Here is a 26,685-nt window from a genome sequence, read left to right as displayed (position 1 = left end):
CAAATGCTAAACTACCAAGTACTTTTTAATTTTACTTAGATCTGTGTGTGTGTATTTTTAATCATATGTTGTTTAGAAAAGAAAGGGGTCTGTTCATAAAATTGGTTATATTTGGAAGAATGGGAAAGATTTTTTTTATGGTAGGTGGACTACTAAACATTAAACAACATTATTCTAAGAAATGATTTTGGCATACCTGTATAGAAGGGGAAATTAAATTAAAAATTTTAAAAGAATAGCACCAATTTGTTAAGGTGTTTATTTTGTATGTAAGGTGTATGTATTGTATGTAATTTTATATACCTTTTCGTTTTGAGTTAAAAGTAGAAATGACTTTTTTTTTAATTTATTGGGGTGACAATTGTTAGTAAAATTACATAGATTTCAGGTGTACAATTCTGTATTACATCATCTATAAATCCCATTGTGTGTTCACCACCCAGAGTCAGTTCTCCTTCCATCACCATATATTTGATCCCCCTTACCCTCATCTCCCACCCCCAACCCCCTTACCCTCTTTATCTAATAAAATTACCTTTAGATATTACTGCACTTAAAAGATGAAGATATCATTGTTTAAGCCGGAACCCTAGAGTTATTATTTTAGTAGGTTGGTGCAAAAGTAATTGTGTTATTTGCAGTTTTTAACCTTTTAAACTGCAATTATTTTTGCACCAACCTAATATTTTCATTTTTCAGTTGTTTCCCATTCATACCTCATTCCATATACCTAGCATCATTTATGTCTATCCCTATTTCTACCGGTGGTGCCAAAAAAATGTGCACATATGACCTGTATTCATCTTTTGTTATTGGTATATATTGAGTATTAGAATTTTAGTACAGTTTTTTCCTTTCTTAAAATGTGTATACATTTTTTGGCACCATCTGTATTATTTTAATTTAGGTGCTCCCTCAGTACCTTTTTTTAAAACCAGAAGAATACATGAGTAGGTTTAAAAAGACAAATAATCTGGAAGTTATAAGTTAAGTTGCATTAACCACAGTTTCCTGAAGGTGGAGAAAGCGGGCAAGAGGGGTCTGCACATGGGTGTGCATGCGTTTTGGGCCTATATACTCTGTTTTCTCAAGGCATCCACTTTCATTAGTTTAGCTGTTTTTCTAATATTTTCATATTTCTAAAATTTAAAAACATACTGCAGTCTCTTCAGTCATTCATTTTTGCCATTATCTAATGATCTTTCTATCGAACAATATGAAGACTTGAGTTTTCTTACACTTACTCCTCCCTCCAAGCATCCTAATGTAGTTATATCTCAATTTTTGGTTAAATCATATTTGATGTCTTTATTATGATGACCATAATAAATATTGTTTGCTGATGACCATACTACTATGGTATTAATATGTTATTGATACATTTACATTTTCTCTTTTTTAAATATATCATTTTTATTTTTTTTAATTTGCTAAATTTTATTAAAAGCTGTAGCCAAGTCATTTCATACCCTTCTATAGTGTCTTAACTCGATTTTATATATGGTAAAACTTGTCTGGTAATCTAACAATTTAATTTTATGTGTGTGGGGGGGGCGGGGGATCTTCTGGGAGTAATGTTCTGCTCTAGTTTGCCTGGTTGCTCTCTATGCCTATTGAACAACTATTGTCATGGGACTTTCTTTTGTCTTTGTATTGTGTTAAATGTCAAGTTTTCTGCATTCTGTCTTCCTCCTTCCTCCTTGTGTCTCAGATTTTGGTGGAGTCTTGCTAAGAAAGAAAGGGTGAATGGGAGGTAAATTTTGTGTGATGTTGCTGGTCTTTATTCTTGATGAAAGAATATGTACCTCATGCTTGACAAAAATCTTGGCTGGGTATAGAATTATAAACTGAAAATTATTTTTACTAAGACTTTTGAGAGCAGTATTCTAATTTTCTTCTCTCTCAGATTTTACAATATTACCTTATCTCTGGGATTCTGAAATTTCACAATATGTCCCTCTACTGTAGGAAATTTTCTAAATTGAGCTAGGTGCTGGTGGGCCCTTTCAATCTGGAAATTTATGTCCTTTGAACTGTGAATTTTTCTTGTATTTTTTTTTTCCTTTGAATACATCCCCTCTCCTTTTTCTTTATTCCGTTTCAGGAACTTTTATTAAATGAGTTGTACCTTTGAAATTGATTTTCTGATAATCTTGTCTTCTCTATTTTGTGTACACACACACACACACCTGTCTTTGTTCCATTTTTGGGACATTTACTCAACTTTGGCATTTGATTTTCTTGTTTGTTTGTTTTTTGTTTCTTTTAACTGAATTTTGGCAATCTTTTTTAATAGGATTTTAAAATAGATCTGAATATATTTTTGTGTGTATGTTTATAATCTTTTTCTGAATGTTACTTTTTTAACATTCTTGTTTTATCTCTAAAAATGCTAATTATATTATCTCTAATATTTTCTCCTGCCCTGTATATTATCTCTGTTTCCTTTAAGGTCTTTTAATTTGTTGCTTTGGCCTTTTACATTAGAGGTTTTAGTCCTATTTCTGGTGCTCCATCCATATTTAAGAATGAGGCACTAAAATGATTGCTAGGAGCTCTGTGTGCTTAGTCAGCGCTTGTAGGCTGGTGGTATTCACAGTATGTTCTTTGCTTAGTTTCTTCAGGTGAGAAATGTCTAATCTGCTCTGAGATGGAATAAGCCTCATTTAATTACCCTGCTCTCATTGTAACACCTCATCTCTGATTTGCTCTGTGCCTATTATTCCTCAGTCTAGTTCAGGTTTTCTATTATGTCTTCCACCTGTTGCTTCTTATTCTTAGTTTGTCTCCCTTTTGTTAATACAGAATTTTGTGGGGGGTTTTTCCAGGTAATAGTCAGGTATAATTATTTTCACAGACATAACCATATTCTAGTCATAAAACTGAAGCTCAGTTTGATTAGATTTGACTGTTCCTAAAATTTATTGGCCACTATAAATAACTACTGTCATCCATTATCTAGCTAGCTCGCTTAATTTTACTAGTGTAGATCTTAGAGATCGAGTTTTGAGTTTCTTCATTTGCTACCGTGTACTGTCTACAAATATCAATTCAGTTATTGCTATTAGGATTATTAAAATGCACATTAAATGTCATACTATGTGTTGAAAAAATGTATTTAAAAATAAGATTTGCTTTTCTCCTTTGGAAAATTAGATAATTCAAAAATGGCAGGACTCTTTATGGAATGTGAAGAGGAAGAACTGGAACCGTGGCAGAAGAAAGTAGAAGAAATTCAGGATGAAGAAGATGATGAGCTGATCTTTGTTGGAGAGATATCAAGTTCAAAACCAGCCATTTCAAGTAAGCTTTCAGTGAAGTAAAGTTTTATAAGATGTTATTTCTAATGGAAATATCTGTAGACCGTCTTATATGTCCTTGTTACTCTGTAAGGTGAGAAAGCACAGATGTGAGGAGGAGCATAGAGATCAGTAAGAATTTCTAAGAATCAGAGGGAGAATGTGGTTGAGGACTTGAGTAAGGAGATGAGAGGTTAACGTATGAGAGAAGAGGAAAATGTTAACTAAGTTAACTAAAGGTTAAGATTACCTAACAGCATTGTAGGCCTTCTGAAATTGGAAATTATAATTTTTAGTGGAGCCAAGTAGCCTATTTACCTGTTTGTTAATTTTTCTTTCTCTCCCTTAAACCCAAATACACCTAGAAAAGGAAGTATTTGGAACACCTGGCTTAAATTTCAGAATACTAAATAAGTTTGTATTAATTTCAGAGGGGGTTCTCACATCCAAGTAACTGCTTCATCACAGTGTCATCTTGATTCATGGCTACAAAATGAACAGGCATTGCATGATTGTACAATCTCTGGTCTGTGTACCAACATGGACTGTGGTTCTGGCCACACCCATCTTCCAGCAATTCCTGATAATATTCAGGAAGGAGGAGGACCTGCTCTTCAGCCACTCTATTTGGACCTCACAGGCAGTCAGTACACTTGATACTCATGGCTTTCCAGCAGAACATGACTAGTACCTTTGTGGATTGTTAGATTTCAGTTAGAGTAATTATATTTAATATTGTTACAACGTTAATGTGAAAATATTGATGATAATATTAAAAGGTCCAATAAAAATGTGTAAAATGCAGAGGAACAACATACTGAATTTCAGAGAAAGAGGAAACAGATTATTTCCTATTATATTTAGTTTCTTTTAAGCAAGGAGAATTTACCAAAGAATGTAGCCAGCATACCAGTGTTTTCTTACTTACCATGACAGTACATAATAGTGTAGTTAAGAGACAAGTTTTTAATTTTCTGAAATCCTAGTTCTTGCTTCTCTTGACTCTCAACTTGGGCTAGCGCTTTTATTCAGTTTTATAAGAGGTAGAATAGTTTATTTTAAAATCTTGTGGCAAATTGAGAGGTGCTAAGTGAAGTACCACTTCAGTTATAAAATGAGCTAGGCATATTAGTATGTTTGTTGTTGATAGTGGAGCAGAATGTTCTCTTCATTGTTGTTTCCTAGTCACTATAATTATTTTTATACTGAAATATTACTATATTCCAAAATTGTTCAAATCATCTTATTGAAAGCATGACAGTTCTGGTTGGATTTATATCAATTGTAGATAACTGTTAACAGTACTTAACAAGAATAATGTGTATTGGTTTTAAGTGATTCTATCAAAAAGAAAGTTGACTCCAGTGAAATTCTTTTCTGAGTTAACTCAGAATTTAAATTATTTTATTGATGTTTTATGTGTGTGCCATAAAATATTTTAGCATATGGAACCTGAGCTAAATATTTATGTAGAACCACCATGAGGGGCGTTAAAAACTTGTTCAATAGACTACTATCACCAAAAAGACTATAGGAATAGCTCTTTAATGACTTGAGTAAATACTTCTCTTGAATTTCTGAATGAAAACAATATCAAGTAGATTTTTCTCCTAGAAGACTTCTGTAGTGCTTAGTCATAGAGCACTGCATTTCCATTATCATAAAATAACCCTGCTTTTGTATGACCTTTTACTTTATAGAGTTATTTTATGAGATCTGGTTCTTTTCTACTAGGAGGGAGCAAAGGAAATTTTTTGAGGTTTTATGGGATTTTTTTAAATGCTTTGTACCTTTTTCTGATTAGAAATTTTAGCCAAATCTCTACTCTTCCAAATTTTCAGTTGATTCCTCAATAACCAAAAATTATGCATTCATACAGGTACAAGAGTGAGCCATCTTAAACTGATCCAGAGGGTCATGTTAGGCTCACATTGACATTTGGTGTAGTAGTAGATTTGAGATACTCTGTTAAATTCTATGTTCAATTTAGTCTGCAGTCTCTGATAGTGTTCCTTTCAGAACTCAAGAGTAATGGTTTAGTTAATCCAATCAGCTTGCCCATTATGAAATGTCCAGGCTCTTAGAGGTATGGATATAGCATGAGGATTGGAGGGAAGAGCTGGAGTCACAGGAACCCAAGTCTATATTACAACCCATTACTGGTTGTATATTGATATATTTTTGGAAAGTTTTTTCTATTAGCTTAATAAAAACTTGATTCAAATAAATTTTAAAATAAATATATTTTTTGTAGACATTTTGAACAGAGGTAACTCCAGCTCATCCTCAAAGGGAATAAAGAATGAGACACTCAATCAAGGTACAGTATTATACTATTTTAATTTTGAAGTGAAATATTTTGATAAAATTGGTTGTATAGAAAAATATTCAATATATTGTGTAATTTTAAAATACAGGTCTTACTGATGCATTCAAGCCTACAAGTCAACACTACAAAGACCCAACATCAAATCCAGTGGCTGCCCTACCTAGATTTCATCCTGAATCTAAATCTTCACATAGCTCTGTTATTGTTCAGAACGTGTCTAAACCTGTAAGTTTTTCTGAAAATACACAATTAGTTCAGGGATATATTGGATATTATAATACACAGTTAGAATTGTGGACTATCATAGCTAGTCACCATTTCAATAGAAGCATAATCACTATAAGAAAATATCACCATCTTTATAATAGCTCAACCAATACCCAGAGTAATAACTGCAGGGACTAACTAGCCAACCTGTTAATAAATCAGGTAATTATATTTAGCTTAATTTAAATAGAAATAATATTGAAAACTATGCTATCTAAAGGTTAGTAAAAAAAAGTATAATCAGTAATGAATATTTTATAATGGCAAAATTCTTAAGATGGTAAATTGAACCGAGTAGTCTTAATTGGAAGATTGTTCCAAGGTCATTGTTGCTGTTTATTCTGAAAACATACCTTCATAGCTCAGTTTGAAATATTTTTTTAACAGAAGTAATAGATAATGGTAATATTCAACATGTCTTTGACTGTTAATATGGGTCTTTTTTCTAAATGCTATATATAAATTATATCTCATTTAATTCTTGTGACTTCCCTATGAGGTGGGCACAATAATTATCCCCGTTTTATAGTTGAGGAAACTGAGGCTCAGAGAGGCTAAATAATTCACTCAAGTCCACACAGCTGGTAAATGATAGAGCTGAGATTTTAATTCAGATTATCCCAGTTTATAAAATATGCACATTCACACATCTAGCCACACATTTAAGTATATACTTTTAAAAATAGAAGCATTGCCTTCGGGCAATGGTATAGTACACAGACTATTCGGATTCCCTGAGACTCTTTCCAGCGTCCATGAGGTTAAAACTGTTGTCATAGTAACACTATCCCCTTTTTACTTTGTCAACATTTACACTGGTGACACAAAAGCAACGGAGGTTAAAACTACTGGCACCTTAATATGAATCAAGGCAATGGAACCAAACTATACTAGTAGTTTTTGTATTGGTGACCTCCGAGCACCTACCATAGAAAATTTTGACTTTTATTTAAGAATATCTTTAAAGAAGTAATTTTTTTTCTAATTTTATTAACTCTTAACCCTTGAATATACTTCTTTATAAATATTCTGTGTGATCCAATGGATAGTATGCATAAAGCATTTCTGTATCTTCAGTATAAAGTTTTCTTGAGAAAAAGCGCTTGTGTGATTTAATTGCAAACTGAACTCACTGCCTTTTTCAATGGAATGTCATTTTTACTTGAAAGGATAACTGACAAAACACCATGTATTAATTATTGCTGCATAACAATAGTACCACTAACTTAGCAGCTTAAAGCAGTATACACTTATTATCTCATGGTTTCTGTGAGTAAGGAGTCAGGGCATGGCTTGACCGGATCCTCTGCTTCAGGATCTCATGAGGCTGCAATCAAGGTGTTGGCCAGAGCTGCAGTATCATTTAATACTGATTCCAAGCTCACTTGGTTGTTGGTGGTATCCAGTTCTTTGTAGGTTGTCAGACTGAGGGTGGCAGTTTTTTGCTGTTGTCAGCCAGAAACTGTTTTCAGTTCCTTGCTGTGTAGGCCTTCCTAACACTACTAGTTGCTTCTTCAAAATCAGCAAGGGAAAGAGAGTCCCCAGCAAGATGAACTATGTAACACTCATTGTATGTCTTGTCATTTTTGCCATATTCTACCGTGTTTCCCCGAAAATAAAACCTAGTTGGACAGTCAGCTCTAATGCGCTTTTGGAGTACAAAGTAATATAAGACCTGGTATTATATTATATTATATTATATTATATTATATTATATTATATTATATCATATCATATATATCGTCTCATATCATATTATATTGTATAAGACCTGGTCTTATAGTAAAATAAGACCCGGTGTCTTATATAAGACCCGGTCTTATATTACAGTAAAATAAGACCGGGTCTTATATTAATTTTTGCTCCAAAAGACGCATTAGAGCTGATTGTCCAGCTAGGTCTTATTTTCTGGGAAACATGGTATTGGTAAGAAGCAATCTGAGATCTTACACATACTCTAGGGGAGATTACACAAGGGTGTAAATATCAGGAAGGAGTCATGGGAGCCACCTTTAGAGTTGTCTGCTATACAGTTTTTCAGTCTTCAAAAATGTACAAAGTGTGCCTGTCACGGAAAAAACAGATAGTATTCTTGCCAATGATAAAATTTGAGCTTTCATGGAAAAATTAGAAGTTTGGTAAATTTGTATCTGCATTTTGAAACACTTATCAGTAATAATATGAGCCTTGGACTAGTAGTTCAAGAAACCTGAACTGAAAATGAGATACTTGAGTGCTGATTCAGACTTTGATCCTAACTAGAGCATTGTCACAACCTCTCTGGGCCTTACTTTCTTCATTTCTAAAATCAGAACCTATACCCAGACCACTGGTTCTCAAACTCTTAAGATCCTTTAAGCATCCATGGGCTGTTTTTAATGTTTTTCTTTTAAAAATAAAAACTTAATAGGTGTACCTGAAGATGGCAGGCTACCAGAAATGCAAAAATTACTTGATTTTAGCTGGAATCAGATTAACTTAGTTTTGTCACGCAGTCAAGCTGTTTTGGGGGTGGGGGGGAAGATAAATCATTATTTAAATGCAGATAAATGAAAACCATTCCTACATTGGACCCAGGGAGAAAGAATAACAAATGGTGGAGGGGTGGTATCTTTCATGTTAGCAAAGTTATAAAGTAGAACTCATTCAAACGCAGATTTTTTTTTGTTTCTGTGGACATGGTTGTTTAATCAAAGCTCCTCAATCAGGTTCCCAATCCTGCTTTAAAAAATAGAGCTTTTGAAAAAATAGGAATTTTTGTCAATTGGTTTAGGGTGAGGCGTGGGCATGATAGATTTTTTTAAAAACTCTCTAGGTGAGTCTGAAGTGCAGCCAGCATTGAGAAGGAAGGGTGTGTATGTGTGTACGTACATATACATATACATTATATTTTTTACCCGAATTAATTGAGAATCTGTGTAAGGGAATTTTCTCTGAAATTTTTAAACTTTTTCATTCTCTTTTTTTAAAAATTTATGTTTCATTAGTTTCAGGTGTACAAAGCAATGCAATAATTAGACATTTAAACCCCTCATAAAGTGATAACCCACCCCTCTGACGTCTTATATAGCGGTTACAATACCATCAACTATCTTCCCTATGTTGTACTTCACATCCCGTGACTATATATACTTATATATTTAGTTATAGGTGACATTCAATATTATTCTACTACAGCTACAGGTGTATAGCGCATTGGTCAGGCATCTCCACAGTCTATGACCTGATCCCCCTGATAAGTCCAGTGCCCATCTGGCACCTTACATGATCTTCACAACATTGTTGATTATATATCCCATACTTTATTAACTACCAATTTGTATTTCTTAATGCCTTCACCTTTTTCACCCTGTCCCCAACCCCATTCCATTCCCATCTGTCACCCTGATAGATCTAGTACCCATCTGGCACCATACCTAGTTATTACAGTTTTATTGACTATATTCCTTATGCTATATCCTACATCCCCATGACTACTGTGTAACAACCAATTTGTACTTCTTAATCCCTTCCCCTTTCACCCATCCTTAACCCCCCCTCCCATCTTAAAGAAGTCCCTCTAAGATTCCTTGTAATACTTGTTTGATGGTGATGAACTCCTTCAGCTTTTTCATGTCTGGGAAGGTCCTTATCTGTTTCAATTCTAAATGACAGCCTTTCTGGGTAGAGCAATCTTAGTTGTATGTCATTGCTTTTCATCACTTGGAATATTTCCTGCCACTCCCTTCTTGCCTGCAAAGTTTCTGTTGAGAAATCAGCTGACAGTCATGTGGGGGCTCCCGTGTAGGTAACTAATCGCTTTTCTCTTGCTGCTTTTAAGATTCTCTCTTTGTATTTAACCTTTGGCATTTTAATTATGATGTGTCTTGATGTTGGCCTCTTTGGGTGTATCTTGTTTGGGATGCTCTGTGCTTCCAGGGCTTGTATGTCCATTTCCTTCACCAGGTTAGGGAAGTTTTCTGTCATTATTTCTTCAAATAGGTTCTCAATTCATTCTCTACTTCAGCAGATCTTTTGAGTAAGCAGGGAGGTAATTATTATTCTTGTAAAGTCAGTGTGATATGGCATAAGGGCACAGGCTTTGTAATCAGGCCAACTTAGGTTCTCATTCCAGCTTTATCATCAATAACAAGCTGGGTTGTACTAGGAACCTTACTTAACCATACTTAAATTTACCTATTTATAAAATGGGAGATAATAGTAGGTCTTTATTACTACTATTGTGACAACTGCTTGATAAAATACATGTACTGTGAAAGAGGCAAATACATTTTAAATGGACAATAATTGGTAGCTCTTATTTCATTTGGAAAGGTAAATGACTTGAATCTCAGAAGTGACTTGCCCACGGTTTCATAGTTAAATGGACAGGTCTTCTGAATCCCAGTGTATTGCCTATTGTACTTTGCCATTGTATTTGGTATCTTTCTGAACTATTTTATGAGATTTAAAAAATTCCCAATTGAGGAATTGTTTTAACATCTTATTTGTTGAATAATGTGTCTGCTCTCTGAAGTGGTACTTAATTGACCAGAGTTATCACCTAGGAAAGGATTTAAAGTACTAACTTGATTAGGAAGAACTTCTGTTAAAGAACTATTTTGGACATTGCTAGTGAATATTTTCCATTTTGCGGGCAAATATTTGGAGAAAATATTTACCTTGAAGTAAGATTATGCTTGGTCACATTTAAGTCACATGGCCATTATTGATTTTATATAATACACATTAAGGCACAAATGCAGAAATCTGCCTGATATACCTCAAATTCTAGAAATGGAATGGTTTGGATCACTTCAATATCTGTCTCCGTAACTTCTTAACAAACCCATGTCAACAGAAAACTTAGTAGCAAAGTAAAATTCTTAAAACCTGATTGTCTTTCAACTTTTAAACACAAAGCACTGAAACAAGATTCTTATATTCCCATTATAAAGGTAATGTGCATGGTGGGATAGAAAAGAAACAGAAGAAAATGCGTACTGTATTTTGATTTTGTTTTCTGCAGATGGTTAGTGTGGTATATGGAATATATTAATCAGGACTATATTTTATACACAGATATCTGTCCCTCTTTTTTCACTGAAATTTATATTGGAAACATTTTTTCTGTGTCTTTGGATATTTCTCAAAAACATGATGTTGCATGATAGTCTGTCATTTAATTTATTTAACCATTCCTCAATTGTTGGACATACAGGTTTTCATTTTTTGCTATAATAAATAATTCTCCATTAAATATTTTCATTTCATTAGCATGAATTCTTGGAAGTGGAATATTTCAAATAATTGGATCAACTCTTAAAGCCCTGGATAGATACTGCCAAAATTTTCTTGCAGGAAATTTTTTCCAAAATATAACTTCTACTTTGCCAATCATATTATCATTATGTTTTAATTTTAACTTTTTATGTCAAATTAATTTTAGATTTCCAGAAAAATTATAAGAATAATAATAATTCAGAGAGTTCTCATAGTATACTCCTTACCCAGTAGATGCTAATTTTGACAGAGAGTAATAATTACCTTTGTGTTTTATAATTTATTAGTAATTGAATCATTGAGGTTATCTATATAGTATTGACATACAGGTAAAATTACCTTTATAAAAGTTTACAAAACAAAATAATTACAACTTTTTACAGGACTTTACAAAGAACTCATCACAAGTTGAATCGGATGATTCTTCAGATTTACTGTTTGACTTGACCCAGGATACAATACCACTCTCCCAAGAGGGATCAACAATTTGTATAGAAGGTTTGGTTTAGCGCTATTTATAAATATAATAAAAAGAGAACTGATGAATATACATTTGGAATGAATTTCTATTTTGAAGCCCATACCTTCATGTTACGTTTTTCGTATATTGTAAGATGGAAGCTAAAAGTTCCTGAGTGCCTTTCTTGGATGATTTTGTATAAAATTGTATTTAATAATAGAATATTTTATTTATTTCTATTAAGTTGGCTAACATGTATTCTTTGAGCTCATTCTCACTTGGAACCAGCCATGGGATGAAAAATTCTTAATATAATTTCTGTGAGTCAGGGAAGTGACTTGATACCCTAATACTATGGGGTTTTTTTAAAAATATTATTTGGAAGGTCATTAGTATGAGAAAAGTGCATGGTTATATTAATAGTTGATTTCTTCATAGACTCAGTGTGTTTCTATCCAAATAAATGCTGTAGGTGTGATAATTAAACATGATTATAGAGTAGTATTATAAAATGGCAGTACTAAAGAAATAATTTGCACAAAGTAAGTACTCACTAAATATCCGTTTGAGAAATAATGAAAATTTCTAATTGAAGAAGTACAGTTCTTTCATTGTATACCTCAATAAAGTTCTTCATTATTATGAAATAAATTAGTATGTCTTGAAGGAATTTTATCTAGTTGAAAAATCCTTATAATCAAAGCAATTACTATTTCTATATTAGCAAATTTGATATATTTCACTAAATGGAGAGAGGTAAACAATAATTTTTTGGATGTTTAAATTGTTTACTAACAAATTAGTATGTATTTGCCAAATCAAGATAGTAAGAAATTTATAGTAATAAGTGTACCAAAAATGTTTTCCTGTTTTGATAATAGTTTGATATTCACCTGTCTAGGTGTCACTTATATAGTTAGTAAAATAGCCAAGAACCAAAATAAACTAGGATATAAAATACTTGTCTGAAATATGATTTTATAAAGCACATGGTCTTTATTCAAAGAAAAATCCAGAATTCTTGAAGCTTCTAGGAGATAAAGACAGTGACTTCTGCTCTCTCTACGTTGTAGTACTGTGGGGAGTGGAACATTGCCCTAATAGTAAATAGCGTTATAGTTGATCAGAAAGATAGAAATTTCAGCCTCTATTCTAAAGATTTTTGTGGACTTTATCAAGTCACCTACCTTCTTTACACCTAATTTTCTCATGTTATTAAAATAGATACTTTTATTTTTCTTACATAATGCATTCATTCTTCAGACATGAAATAAGCCATTTGGAGATACAATTTTAATTCTCACTCTGCTTATCTCAGCTTTTTTGAGGCTCAGATGAGATAAGTGAGAAGTGAGGAATGCATTGTAGCCTTTAAGGACTTGAAAATAAACAGTTGTTAATATGATAATTATGAGCGCTAATGTGTGCTATATGTTCAGAAGAATGATTAATGGACTTCTGTCTAGGATGATCATGGGTTCTTGGAGAATGTTGGATTTGAACTTGATTTTGAAGAATGAAAATTTTTTATTGGCCCCGTTGAGGATAGTGAAGAGCACAAGCTAAAGGCAACAGATACAAATAGTTAAAGAGTAAGAATTTAAAACTATTGAGTTCAGAATGATTTTATTTAACTTGGAGATTTACTCATGCTTTAAAAATTTATATATAAAACAGTCTATTTTTATTATACAGCCTGCTAGATAATCAGTTGCCTAGTCCAAAATACCAGCAGTCATTGGTTGTTGAAGTAACCTAAACATCTAACAAGAATGTTAGTGTGATTATAGAGAAATCAGTCCCGGGTGCCTGCAGTATAGCTGTCAGGACTCATGTGCTTAAGGATGGATAAAAATCACTTCTATGTCATCTCAAAGAATGAAACACAAATTTGGCAGAGGAGCCAATTAATGTAATGCTCTTATTTTCCTGGCTTGTATCCTACTGTTTCTACTATTAGTGTACAGTTAGGAGCATTAAAATATGATATGCAGTTTTAGAATCTGTATCACGCAGTTGTGTTATTTTCAAAAGGCCTTTTGCCAGATCTGGTTATAGCCTAAATAGCCCCACTTCTCTTGTAAATGCCCTCAATTACATAATCCTTCAGCCTTTAAGGTGATGGTTTTCAAACTCAAAACTTTTTAGCAATGAAACCTCTATTCAAACAAAATTTTATTTGAAAGTCTAATTTTAAAAAAAAGGTAAAAGGGAAGTTTCTCTATTTCACATGCCCACTGACATGCCCTTAAGACAGAACCATTAGACTTGGGAACATAGTTTGAATTTTCACATGTATGAGTGAGGTATTATCAGTCAAGATTAGTTGTTCCTATTTTGACATAGGGAATAAACAGATAATTCAAACTACCAGTCAGGTTGTTAAGTGGAAGAAGAACCAACTTGAATTTTCCATTAGAAAAAAAAGTTATTTTTTTTTCAGTATCTTAAAGGGTTTCTCTAAATTTTTAGACTAGAAATTGGTTTTGTTTACAAACTCAAATGCATTTTAAGCATCTAAAGATAAATTCATTTTTTGGAACTGAGCTTAGAGTAGTCTCTGTGCTTTAATTTTTTTCCTTGGGATTTTTTTTTTTTGTTCTGACATTTTGCGTGGTACCTATTTATATACATCTTTATTTGAAAGCATCTTTAGAATTTTCTTGAATAAAAAGTTTATTTCATAAATTGTTCAAATACGTTTAGTTCATAATAGCTATTTGTGCAATTTCTTTCTACTTATTGATTACATACATTTTGATCATTCTTTATTGTCATCTGTATGATGTGGTAGTTCAATTAGATCACCTTTACTTTAGCTCCAAAGTATTTTTATATACTTAATTTTAAAGGTAAGGCTATTTTAGTAGCATTTGTAAGCAGTGTTCTATACTAAAGAATTTACAAATAACTTTTTGATTATTTAAATTTTTGTAGCTCTGGATGAAAATCTGCCTGTAAAAAAACGTTCTACTGCTTCTGAAGTAAACAGAGTTAAACCTAAAAAGCCAAAGACCAGTGAAGATGGTTCTGAAATAAATTCTTATGCTTCATTATCTTTAGACAACTCTCCTTCAATGACATCCTCCCCTGTTATGACATCAGAAGGTAATCTGGCATATAAAAAAAACAAAGTATATTATTTATACATCAATTTTAGAAATGATGGTAAATTGTAAAACTATTATTAAAAAAGAAAAAATTGAGTCATAAAAATCCTTAATTTGTTTTAGGTACAGTTACCTCATCAACTGAATATAAAACTGGAAAGCCTTTTCAAAGATCTTGTCCAAAGTGCAGTGTTCAGTTCAATCTTTTGGATGCTTTGAAATATCACATGAAGGTAAAACTTCTTCAAAATTTGATTTTTAAAACTATTCACAAATCTGACAATATTAAGGATTGATATATATATATATATATATATATATATATATATATATATATATATATATATTAAATGCTAGAATGTCCAGATATTTAGACAACAAAGCTTCTTATTGGTATTTTCATATAACTTAAGGAAAAATTGATATTTATAATGATACTTGATGTTTGTATATTTTGCACTACAGATGGAAAAAGAAAAGAAAGGGCTTGGTGGTTTCTTAGTTACTTTTTAGTTTAATTTGGGGAGTGTTATAGTTCATATGATTCAAAAAGTATAAGAAGGTATACGAGGTGTGATCAAACAATGCAGTGAATATTTAAATTTAAAAAATATTGCAATAAAAGACACATTGCCAGGGGGCGGATGGGAGGCTCAGTTGGTTGGAGCGTATCCTCTCAACCACAAGGTTGCCGGTCCGACTCCCACAAGGGATGGTGGGCTACGCCCCCTGCAACTAACAATGGCAACTGGACCTAGAGCTGAGCTGTGCCCTCCACAACTAGGATTGAAAGGACAACAGCTTGACTTGGAAAAGTCCTGGAAGTACACACAGTTTCCCAATAAAAAATCCTGTTCCCCTTCCCCAATAAAATCTTTAAAAAAAAAAAAAAAGGTACATTGCTGTTAACCCCGTCCCAAATACTCCCCCTTGCTTCGAACACACTTATCCCATCATTCTTGCTACTTTTTTAATTAAAATTTATTGGGGTGACAATGATTAGTAAAATTATATAGGTTTTAAGTGTACAATTCTGTAATACATCATCTGTATATCACATTCTGTGTTTACCAGCAAGAGTCAGTTCTCCTTCCATCACCATATATTTGACCCCGTTTACCCTCAGCTAACAACTCCCTCCCCCCTTACCCTCTGGTAACCACTAAACTATTGTCTGTGTCTATGAGTTTTTCTTAGTTTGTCTTGTTCCTTTGTTTTCAGTTTTATATCCCACATATCAGTGAAATCACATGGTTCTCGACATTTTTTCTGAAGCAGTTCTAGAAGTCCTCTATCATGACTGTCTTTAGTTGTGCTGTCGTGGCTGTCTCCATGTCCTGAATCACTTTGACTTTGGGGAAGAGCCAGAAGTCACACGGTGCTAGATCCAGTAAATAACGTGGATGAAGACACATCATGATGTTTTCATTTGACAGAAATTGCCGTGTATAAGAAGCGAAGTGTGACACGGAGCGTTGTCATGATGCAGGATGATTTACGACACACTTTAAAACACACCTACTCTCAACTGTAGCTCGCACCTGACTGACGGCACCAAAGAAGTTGAAACTTGTCACACACTGTTACTAAGGTTTGACACACTGCTTCCCGTATTAAAGATCCCTGCCTTTCCGTTGGATGGCACTTGGCAGCAGCATTCACCGTATGTTTTTATCACGACGGAAAGGCTTCGTGTCACACATTGTTATAGAACACTGTAAGCAGTGTTCTATACTAAAGAATTTACAAATAACTTTTTTATTATTTAAATTTTTGTAGCTCTGGATGAATTGCCATACCATTGCTTTTGGTATGGCAATTTCTGTCAAATAATAGCATTATGGTGTGTCCTCATGCACCTTATTCACCTGATCTGGCACTATGTGACTCCTGGCTCTTCTCCAAAGTCAAAATGACCATGAAAGGTAAATGTTTTGAATTGATTCAGGACCTCAAGGCAGCCACGACAGCACAACTAAAGATACTCATGAAAGAGGACTTCCAGAACTGCTTCAGGAAGTGGCAAGAATGATGGGATAAATGTATTTTAAGCGAGAGGGAGTATTTTGTGGGGGATTAATAGCAGTGCGTCTTTTACTGTAATAAATTTTTTATTTAAACATTCACCATATGTTTTTATCATACCTCATACAGTGAGAAAGCTCACCAGTCTCCTTAATACGCCTCGTTCCCAATACAAATAGCAAAGGAAATAATTTTTATTAATTCTGTCCTCTTTGATTTTCTACATATGCAGGTGCACATAAATACATTTTCCATTTTATACACAAACCCATGGCATATTATATATACTTCTACACTTGGAGAAAGTGGCAAACATTCTCTAACATGTAGCTTTTATTTATTGTACCATTGCTTGTGATTAAAACTATGGTAAAGGGCAGGTGGATGCCTCAGTTCGTTAGAGTGCGAGCTCTGAACAACAGGGTTGCCGTTTTGATACCCACATGGGCGAGTGAGCTGCGCCCTCCACAGCTAGATTAAAGACAATGAGCTGCCCCTGAGCTTCTGGAGGGACAGCCAGATGGCTCAGTTTAGAGCGAGAGCTCTTAACAACAAGGTTGCCGGTTCAATTCCTGCATGGGATGGTGGGCTGCACCCCCTGCAACTAAGTCTTGAAAACAGCGACTTGTCTTGGAGCTGAGCTGTATCCTCCACAACTAGATTGAAGGACAATGACTTGGAGCTGATGGGCCCCGGAGAAACACACTTCTTCCCCAATAAAAAAAAAATTAAAAAACAAAACAAAAAACTACAGGAAACCTTTACATTTTAGCTTATACATTTTTATGTATCAGTTACACTTTTGTAATATTACAGTAGGGATTTACATTTGGGGGGAAAAATGTGAATTTTAGATTACTGTGTTTCCCTGAAAATAAGACCTATGCGGACCATCAGCTCTAATGCATCTTTTGGAGCAAAAATTAATGTAAGACCGGGTCTGACCCAGTCTTATAATAAAGTAAGACCAGGTATTGTATTTATTATATTTATTATGTTATGTTATGTTATGTTATGTTGACCTGGTCTTATAGTAAAATAAGACTGGGTCTTATATTAATTTTTGTTCCAAAAAACACATTAATGCAGATGGTCCGCCTAGGTCTTATTTTCTGGGAAATACGGTACTTGTGAATGATCTTCTGCTATTACTATAGTAGATTACTATACAGAGATAAGGTTTTTTTCCAAAGGAAAAATATTTAGAGTATGAATCAAACATCTTAGTGATCTAAGACACATTACTATGCTTTAAAATATTTTATTTAATCCTCAGAAAATTATTTCAGATAGATCTTTTTCTCATTGTTTCATAGCCAATTAATTGGCATAGCTGAAATTCATACTTCAGTCTATGATGGCAAAGCCCAGGTTCTCACACTTTTCTCCCCATTTTGAAAATTATATGGGCTTTTTTCTTGAGTGTTACTTGGAAACTCGAAAATAAGGGGTGTTTGTTTTTAGGGTATGGAATTTGATAGTTATCAATCAGCTACTGTACTAATATGTTATTTAGTTTTCTATATCTTCACTTACCGTGTTTCCCCGAAAATAAGACCTAGCCGGACCCTCAGCTCCAATGCATCTTTCGGAGCAAAAATTAATGTAAGACCCGGTATTATATTCATTACAAGACCCGGTCTTATTTTAATATTTTGTCTTATATTAAAATAAGACCGGCTCTTATATTAATTTTTGCTCCAAAAGACACATTAGAGCTGATGGTCCGGCTAGGTCATATTTTCGGGGAATCACAGTATATTCGTCTACTTGTTCAGTCATGGTTTGAGAAAGCTCTCCAAGTCTCACATTACCACTATTTTCTTTAATATCTTCCAATTCTGTTTTATGGTTGTTGCTATTTAGGACGTAGATAGATCTCTTAACTTCATTGTGAATGTACCTTTTAGCGTTTTTATAAAGTGTTCCCTTTTTGGCCTGAGTTCTATTTTGCTTGATATTAGGCTCACAACCCTTGCTTTCTTATTATGTTCATTTGCCAGTTATATTCTTTATCTTTTTTTTTCAACCCTTCCAAATCATTTTGTTTTTGGTATGTTTCTTGTTTTCACTGGAGTTTTTTTTCTTTTGTGATCTACATGAAACTTTTTTTTCAGTGGTTGAGTTAAACATTTACATTAGTAGGATAGATTTAATTGGCATGATAGGTTTAATTGGTCTTGATTCTATCACAATTTTTGTTGTGCTTTATTTTTTAAAGTGTTTGACTTTGTGGTTGCATTGTGTGTATGTAGTTTGTGTTTTTAGGAAAGTTTATATTTTTGCTATCTAGTTATTCTTAAAGAATTCTTCTAGACAAAATGCTACAACTAAAAATTGTGTACAATAAGTGAATTGGTTTCATCTCATTGGAAATAAAAAGCTCATATATGAAAATATTCCCTATTAGGGTCAGTTTATGTGCAGTCTTGATTTTATTCATGAAGTTGATTTCCCCTTCAGATATTTCAGCATCCCAGACAGAATGTGTTGAGGTTTTCAATATGTAAATGATGCTTCTTTCTTTTTGTCCCATACATTTTCTAGCACCTTGAGTCTGGGGAATGTCAGGTTACCTGTGCTCAAAGTCCAGTTCCAAGCAGGCTTTACTGAAATGCTACTATGTTATTTGATAATTAAGCATATACATAATGGTATATAAAACTACCTTCCTTTTTAAGCTATATCTTGACACAGATATAAAATGTATGATTTTGTCCAAGGAACAAATTATGTTTAGATGTTTGCATCTGAAAAGTTTAATTACAAGGGAAAAGATTGCTATATAGCCATCCTTGATCTTAAGGTTTTTGAAGTTATTTCTTTATTAAGATAATAAGTGTTTATTGTTTGAATTTTTTAGACTATATAAAGAAAGAAGCCGATATTTTGGTGAATATTTTTCCAGATATATTCCAAGCATAGTTTTACATGATGTGGCCCTAGATATAAACACAGTCATTTTTTGGTATCTGATTTTTAAAAGAGCTATAAATAAAGCTTACATATTTTTTTTTCTCTTTCAGCGTTGTTGTCCAGACATGCTAAATACATTTTTGGAAATGATTAAAGTAGAAATTTCAAGTACTGAAAATAAAGATAAGACTGTTACAGAGAAAGGAAAATTGATTATGTTAGTTAGTGACTTTTACTATGGAAAACATGAAGGAGCTGTTGATGATGAACAGAAGACTTACACAACCTTTAAATGCTTCAGTTGCTTGAAAGTTCTTAAAAATAATATTAGGTATGTAAATATTTATTTATATTTATGTTTTGAAATTAGAATGCCACAGATGTAAATATTGTATCTTTATTTTTCTGTGTCATCCTAGATAAGTGATTTTAACATTTTGTATGAAGAGCAAAGGCAGATTATCTTGTTGAAAGCTTTTGTCCTTGTATTTTAGGAGTTTGACACTTTCAGCCACTTAGTTGCATTTCTTTCACATAAGAAAGGACAAAATTTATTTTAACGTTGGGGAAAATCACTTTTTTCTGTATTTATCATTGAACTAGAAGTTTTCATGAGACATTCTTATTTTTGAGCTACTTTTGAATCTTACTTTTCCTATCACATGATGAACAACTTTGTCCAGTTTGACCTACATACCAGTCTTACTTAATGCCCTAATTTTTCAGTTGCTATTTATATATAATTGTTATCACACTTACTTTGCAGAGAAAGTGATCTTTTGTGGTGATCTTGAGAAGAATACCAGTTCTGTGAAACATGTCTGCTTGGATTTTATAATTTAACACGTTTTTTTTTAATTTAGCACATTTTAAAAGTAGAGGTTTAATTCTTAATAGAATTTCAAAGGTTTATACATGTGTGCTTTCAATTTCAGAAACTTGTACTTTACAATCTTTGAGTTATATGACATATATACATACCTATCATCCTAAGTGAGATAGTAATAACAAAGTAGTAAGACATATTGATTGGTATTTTTCATTGATTATACTGTATAGCCTGACGTTGTTTTTTCAACATTTTATTATAATTTTTTTTTCAAAGGAGGATGCAGCTCACTGTGGCCCATGCGGAGATCCAACCAGCAGTCTTGGTGCTACCAGCACCATGCTCTAACCAACTAAGCTAACCGGCCACCCCTTATAAAATTTTCAAAATATTGCCGTTGAAAAGTTTTTACAGTCAACATCTGTATATTTACCACCTCAATTCTACCATTAACATTTTATTATACTTGTGTTACCACATACTTATTCATCCATAGACCCATCTGATTTTTTTTTATAGTTTTCAGAGTAAATTGCAGATATCAGTGCACTTCCCTTAGGTAAGATACACACACACACACACACACACACACACACACACACACACACCTATATTGTGACACACACGTAAACTTTTACTTTTGATAACCATCATTTGTAACTAACATTCTTAAGCAATCGTGCTGGTCATTTCTGAGGCCAGCATTTATTTTATTTTATGGTGAATTCTTGGGTCCAGAATGAAATACATAGAAAAACCCTCAAGTATACTGTAATATATGCCTAAAACTAAATTATGAATGCTATGCTTAGGATAGGGCTTTATAGTTTTTAAAAACCTTTCAAATATTATTCATATGAGTTTTCATACTGTACCTCCTTTTTATGAATCCCTAACCTCCATCAATTGCTAACAGTCCCAGCAGCAGCAGCTTTACAGAAGAGAAATTGTGCTTTGAGATGTAACTCTGAAACAATGTTACGATAGAACTCTGTGACATCCTTCCATATTTTTACCATTTTTATAGTAAAATCAAAAAGTAATATTGGAAAATTTGGTAGAATATGTGCAGAAAAGTGGTTCACTGGTTAAGTTCCTTATTAAACTTAAATATTTTATGTATATAATATTAGAAGTTCTTTCACCAATAGCTTTTTGGTTTTTGCTTTAAGATTAGCCTTTTAATACTACACGAAATTTTCTTTTTTTTGTTTTTTGTTTTTTTGTTTTCATGTCAAAGGACTGGTTACAGATTTATAGATGATCAGAACATCTAGAAATTTTAAGCTAACCATATTTTGTAATATTGAGGAATTTTGTAGCATTTTCAGCATATTACTCAGTACATGAAACCTGAACAGTAAACACTGATAAGGTTAAACAACACTACCTTAATGGTAAAACTAGGATGGTAAATTGATGGTTTTAGAGGGTGGTAGAAGCTAATAGTTCAAGATTTCTACTCTCTGCCCTGTCAACGTGTAGGATAATTTTTTCCTACACTGTCACCAAAACCAATTAGGACTAGTTTATTCTGAGAATAGCCTTGTGAGGGGTTTGCTTTTTACCTCTATATCTGCTGGTTTGAGCAGTGTAAGTAGTATAATAATTGAAAGATAGCTAGTTAAGAGATTATTTTACACAAATAGATTTTTATTTTTTTTAAAGTTATGAGCTGAGAGTTTAATGGCTCATGACCTTTATATGTAAATATTTAGGCAAGATGAGGATTTTTAAAATAGATTTTAATGGAGAGAATGTAAAATGAAAGGAGGAAAAAAAGACATTTCAACATGTACCATAAGCAGTTCCAAAGAGAAGTCGTGTTTTGGAGTTGTGAAAAAATAAATGTGGGGTTGCCGGTTCGATCCTCGCATGGGCCACTGTGAGCTGTGCCCTCCTTTAAAAAAATTTAAAAATTTAAAAAATTAAAAATAAATGTGAAAAGCTCCATGATGATTGCTATCTAGGTTGATGACATCACTTTATTTCAATATTATTTCCTTTAAGGACTCATAGTAAATGACTTAATATTTGGCCCCGTCTTAAAATTGTTATTTTGATTGAATAACTTTACTTTGAAATTCAGTAAAAAGTTTCAGTAAGCCCTTTGAAATAGATATGCCTATTTGTGTTGTACTCTCTGCCATTGTAGGTCATAATTCCTTCTTCGGGCGTGAAGTCTTTTTGGGCATCTGACAGTAAAATGTAGAACTAAGTGGACGGTGCTAAAATGGTCATAGCCTGCAAGTTAAAATGAACCATTTGTGCTAACAGTAAACCAGTGCCATTAAATAAAACAGTAGGTTTTTGTAAATCTGAAGTGATGAAGAGTTACAGCAAATTAGTGGTATTTCATATTAACTATATCAATGGATTATTTTAAAACAAAGATGCAAAAAAAAATATTTACTGAGCCACTTAATGAAAGTGATTAAAGTGCATACTTTTCTAGAGGACTTTAAGGCTTGGAGATAGTATTTTGAGTAATACAACTGCATTTTTAGCATTATGTTCAGAAACTTTGTGGGGGTTTTTTTGGTTATAAACCTAATATTTGCACCTGTTGACAATTATTTATAGGTTTATGAACCACATGAAACACCACTTGGAATTTGAGAAGCAGAACAGTGAGAGCTGGGAAAGCCACACCACCTGCCAGCACTGTTACCGTCAGTATCCCACACCATTCCAGCTGCAGTGTCACATTGAGAGTACACATACACCACATGAGTTTTCTAGTAAGTCATAATTTCATTGAAGTGCTTAACATTAATGATTTTGATCATCTAAACTATGAGGAATTCTTAAGAACTCTGATAGAAAAATAAGAATTAGACTTTGTCATTAGAGGGCAAAGTTGAAAAACAAGTTTTAACTTGTAGAAACTTTTTTAGTAAAATTACTAAAATTGAAGTCCCTTTTGTAAATAGAAACTTCCATGGCATTGCTCATGCATTGTATATAGGGTACTAACTTAGAAAACTGAGATTCCTTAGTTTGCAAATATGAAATCAATGGTCTTGACTTACACTCTAATAACAAAAGTAACCGCAGTTATAATTAAAAATCCCAGAGTGTGGAGTTAGACAGTTTGGATTCAGATTCTAGCTCTGCCTTTTAATATAGCTGCAAGATCCCAGGCAAGTTACTTAATCTTTCTGTGCCCCAAGTTCCTCATCTGAAAAAATGGGGCTAAAAAGAACAGTACCTCTCTCAGTGATGGGTTGAGAATGAATAAGTAAGCTAAAATAAGTAAAGTCCTTAGAACAGCATTAACGGAGTTAACAACTATAGAATTGTTGGAACCACCATCACTATTACTATTATTACTTGTTGCTGTTGTTATGGATGTACAAAATGAACTTTTTATTTCTATACATCCTTAAAATGGTGTAATGTGTTTTTTTTCCACTTTCAGCTATTTGTAAAATCTGTGAATTATCATTTGAAACAGAACATACTCTTTTACAACATATGAAGGACACTCATAAACCTGGTGAAATGCCATACATTTGTCAGGTACACACACATTTTATCTTGTACTTAGGTGTTTGTTTAAATTTCATGTGTCACAAAATAGTATTGTTCTTGGGATTTTTTTAAACCATTTAAATAAAATGAGTGCTAGAAGTGAACTCTCTCTTTAATAGAGGAAACTCCCTTGGTTTAACTCATGTGTATCAGGGTAGTGGGTTGGATTTGGCCTGTGGGTCATAGTTTACTGACCCCTGTAATAGCCAAAAAAAAAAAAATACTCTGCTGGAGAAAGACAAAGTTGGACTTTCTTACCAAGTAAGGAAGAAGACAGACACGCCAGAAAAATAGGAAATGCTGTTAGTTATGGGGAATTCAAGTAAATGTTTTGGGTCTGGTATTTTTCCAGAATTTGAAGTGGGTTCCAATAAGATAGGAAGATAAATTGCCTTTGTTATATCCTGGGAGCTATTTAAAACCCAAAGAAGAAAATAATCCATTTTATATAGCAGGAAAAGTTTTATAGGACAAGAGGTGTCAGAATTTGAAAATGCAAGTCCAGATAGGGGGTAATAGATCCAAAAAGAAGGTTTAGGAATATATCCCCTGAATGATAACTTTTCTATTTCAAAGATTATCATTATTACTTGCTGTGATAAGATTCTTAATTGTATAGGTAGCAGAGCTGAATTAAATAGTAGTACGTAATGTTCCTCAAAACAAGGGACTCATCATTGCTACTTTAATGTAATTGCATGTCAGTTATGAATTTTCAGGTTAAACTAAACCTTCTTTATATTTCTAGGTTTGCCAGTTTAGATCATCAACATTTTCTGATGTAGAAACTCATTTTAGAGCATCCCATGAAAACACTAAGAACTTGCTATGTCCATTTTGCCTCAAAGTTAGTAGAATGGCAACCCCCTACATGAATCATTACATGAAACATCAGGTGAGATTTTGCAGTTCTTATTTGTTCATTTTGTCTTAGTGAAAAGATGTGTGTGTGTGTGTGTGTGTGTGTGTGTGTGTGTGTGTGTGTGTATCTTCGATCATTGGTTAGATTTGTTCTAGAAGGAAAGCAATGTTATTCCAAATGGCACAATTAATTTACAATTTATGCTGAATTATTTGTGAAACTTCCACTTCTTTTCTTTGTCTGCTTCCTGGTGGTGATGAGGCTCGTGAATAGGGAAAATTCTGAAAGATAAGTAGAAATAGGAGCCGTAAAAGTGGAGGGGAAGAAGGAATATGAATAGAATATTTAGGTTGGTTATTTCAGTTTGTATAATTGTTCAGGGGTCTAAGAGTGGTGGGAATGGGAATGATTTTGAAGGTGGGTAATCATGAACAGGGAAAAGGAGAAGTATGATCTGAGGAAGATAAGACTGAAGACTCATAATCCGGGTTGTTGTTTTTTCTCTTCAAACTTTATTTCCAATTTCTAGTCCACTTTTTATTATGCAAAGACATGTGGTTCTCATCAGTGACCCAGAATAGTCTTTTTTTTAAATAAAGTATTATCCCCCTTTTTATTCCTGTTGTTATCCATGTGTAAACTTATTTATTAAGCATTTATCACTCTTATTGTAAGTTTGTCTATTTTAACATCAGCTTTGTTTTTGGTTTGTTTTATTTTAACTTTTTATTTAAGTGTTTTTCCAGGACCCATCAGCTCCAAGTCAAGTAGTTGTTTCAATCTAGTTGTGGAGGTCGCAGCTCACAGTGGCCCATGTGGGGATGGAACTGGCAACCTTGTTAAGAGCACTGTGCTCTAACCAACTGAGCTAACCGGCTGTCTCCCCAGAATAGTCTTTTGTAGCAGCCAGTGACAAAGGAAACAGCAATGGCACTTATTTCTAGATATGTGAACTATGCCAGAGAATTATATTTAGGTTGTAACTTGTTTCCTGAATTACTTTTGCCAGTTCTGCTATGAAATTTCTGAGATGCCAGTATCAGTGCTTGCACCTTTCCCTTGAATTCTCATTTTATATTTGTTCTTTTCCTGACAGACCATCCTTTATTAGGGCTGAAAACTGATGAAACAGTAAGCCTCTTCTTTAGTATTTGAAACTTAAAATGAATCATTTGGTACCTTTGCCAAAATCAGCAGTCAATGAATTCACTGAATCTGATTATGTAATCAAGTTTTGTCTTCTCACTGATCAGCTCATTACATTTTCTTATACATTTCATTGTTATGGCCAATTTATTCAACACTGCTACTAACATTGCTTTCAGTTCCGGTCATTAGATAATCATGAAATCAACTTAGAGTTGTTAATTGGAAAAAATCATAAAAGCAGCATATGCAAATACACTCAGGATCACCTGTATTGTGACCGGGATGGTACCCACATGCTTTTTTTTCTTTTTAAGCCTGGTATGCCACCTCACCCTTAAGAACCTCTGGCAAAATCTTTCTACAATTTCCCCACCAGTGTTCCATCCGATGTTAATAGGCGCTCTGCTCTAAAATTGTTCCTGGAAAAAGAAATTCAGTAAATGCCTAGATTTATAAAATTAATTGTTTTTGTTTATTTTTTTAAATGAGAGTTTTCAGAGCTTTTCATATGCTAAAAAATTCATAAATCTCCAAGCAAGGGATATTGTATATATTGTTCCCAAAACTTATTTGACTATTGAACCCTTTATTTGCTCAATACCTATTAACATTTCTTGAGGAAACACATGTCTTGGTGCTCTGT

General features: G+C 33.3%; 1 protein-coding gene across 4 annotated transcripts in view; it reads left to right on the top strand.

The window, feature by feature from the left end:
* ZNF280C (zinc finger protein 280C) overlaps positions 1-26,685 on the top strand; it is a 63,712-nt gene that overhangs the window by 17,318 nt on the left and 19,709 nt on the right. For all 4 annotated transcript variants that reach the window (XM_019717007.2, XM_074323340.1, XM_074323339.1 and 1 more), the window contains 10 exons: positions 3,157-3,303; positions 5,554-5,619; positions 5,717-5,853; positions 11,541-11,655; positions 14,555-14,725; positions 14,851-14,960; positions 19,779-19,999; positions 23,081-23,238; positions 23,919-24,019; positions 24,780-24,926. In XM_019717007.2, the coding sequence (XP_019572566.2) occupies positions 3,157-3,303; positions 5,554-5,619; positions 5,717-5,853; positions 11,541-11,655; positions 14,555-14,725; positions 14,851-14,960; positions 19,779-19,999; positions 23,081-23,238; positions 23,919-24,019; positions 24,780-24,926 (1,373 nt within the window). The remainder of the gene's footprint in view (positions 1-3,156; positions 3,304-5,553; positions 5,620-5,716; positions 5,854-11,540; positions 11,656-14,554; positions 14,726-14,850; positions 14,961-19,778; positions 20,000-23,080; positions 23,239-23,918; positions 24,020-24,779; positions 24,927-26,685) is intronic.

This window comes from Rhinolophus sinicus, chromosome X, assembly GCF_036562045.2.
Source record: "Rhinolophus sinicus isolate RSC01 chromosome X, ASM3656204v1, whole genome shotgun sequence".
NCBI lineage: Eukaryota > Metazoa > Chordata > Mammalia > Chiroptera > Rhinolophidae > Rhinolophus > Rhinolophus sinicus.
Note: the sequence above shows the minus strand (reverse complement) of the source record. Positions and strands in the feature narration are given on the sequence as shown.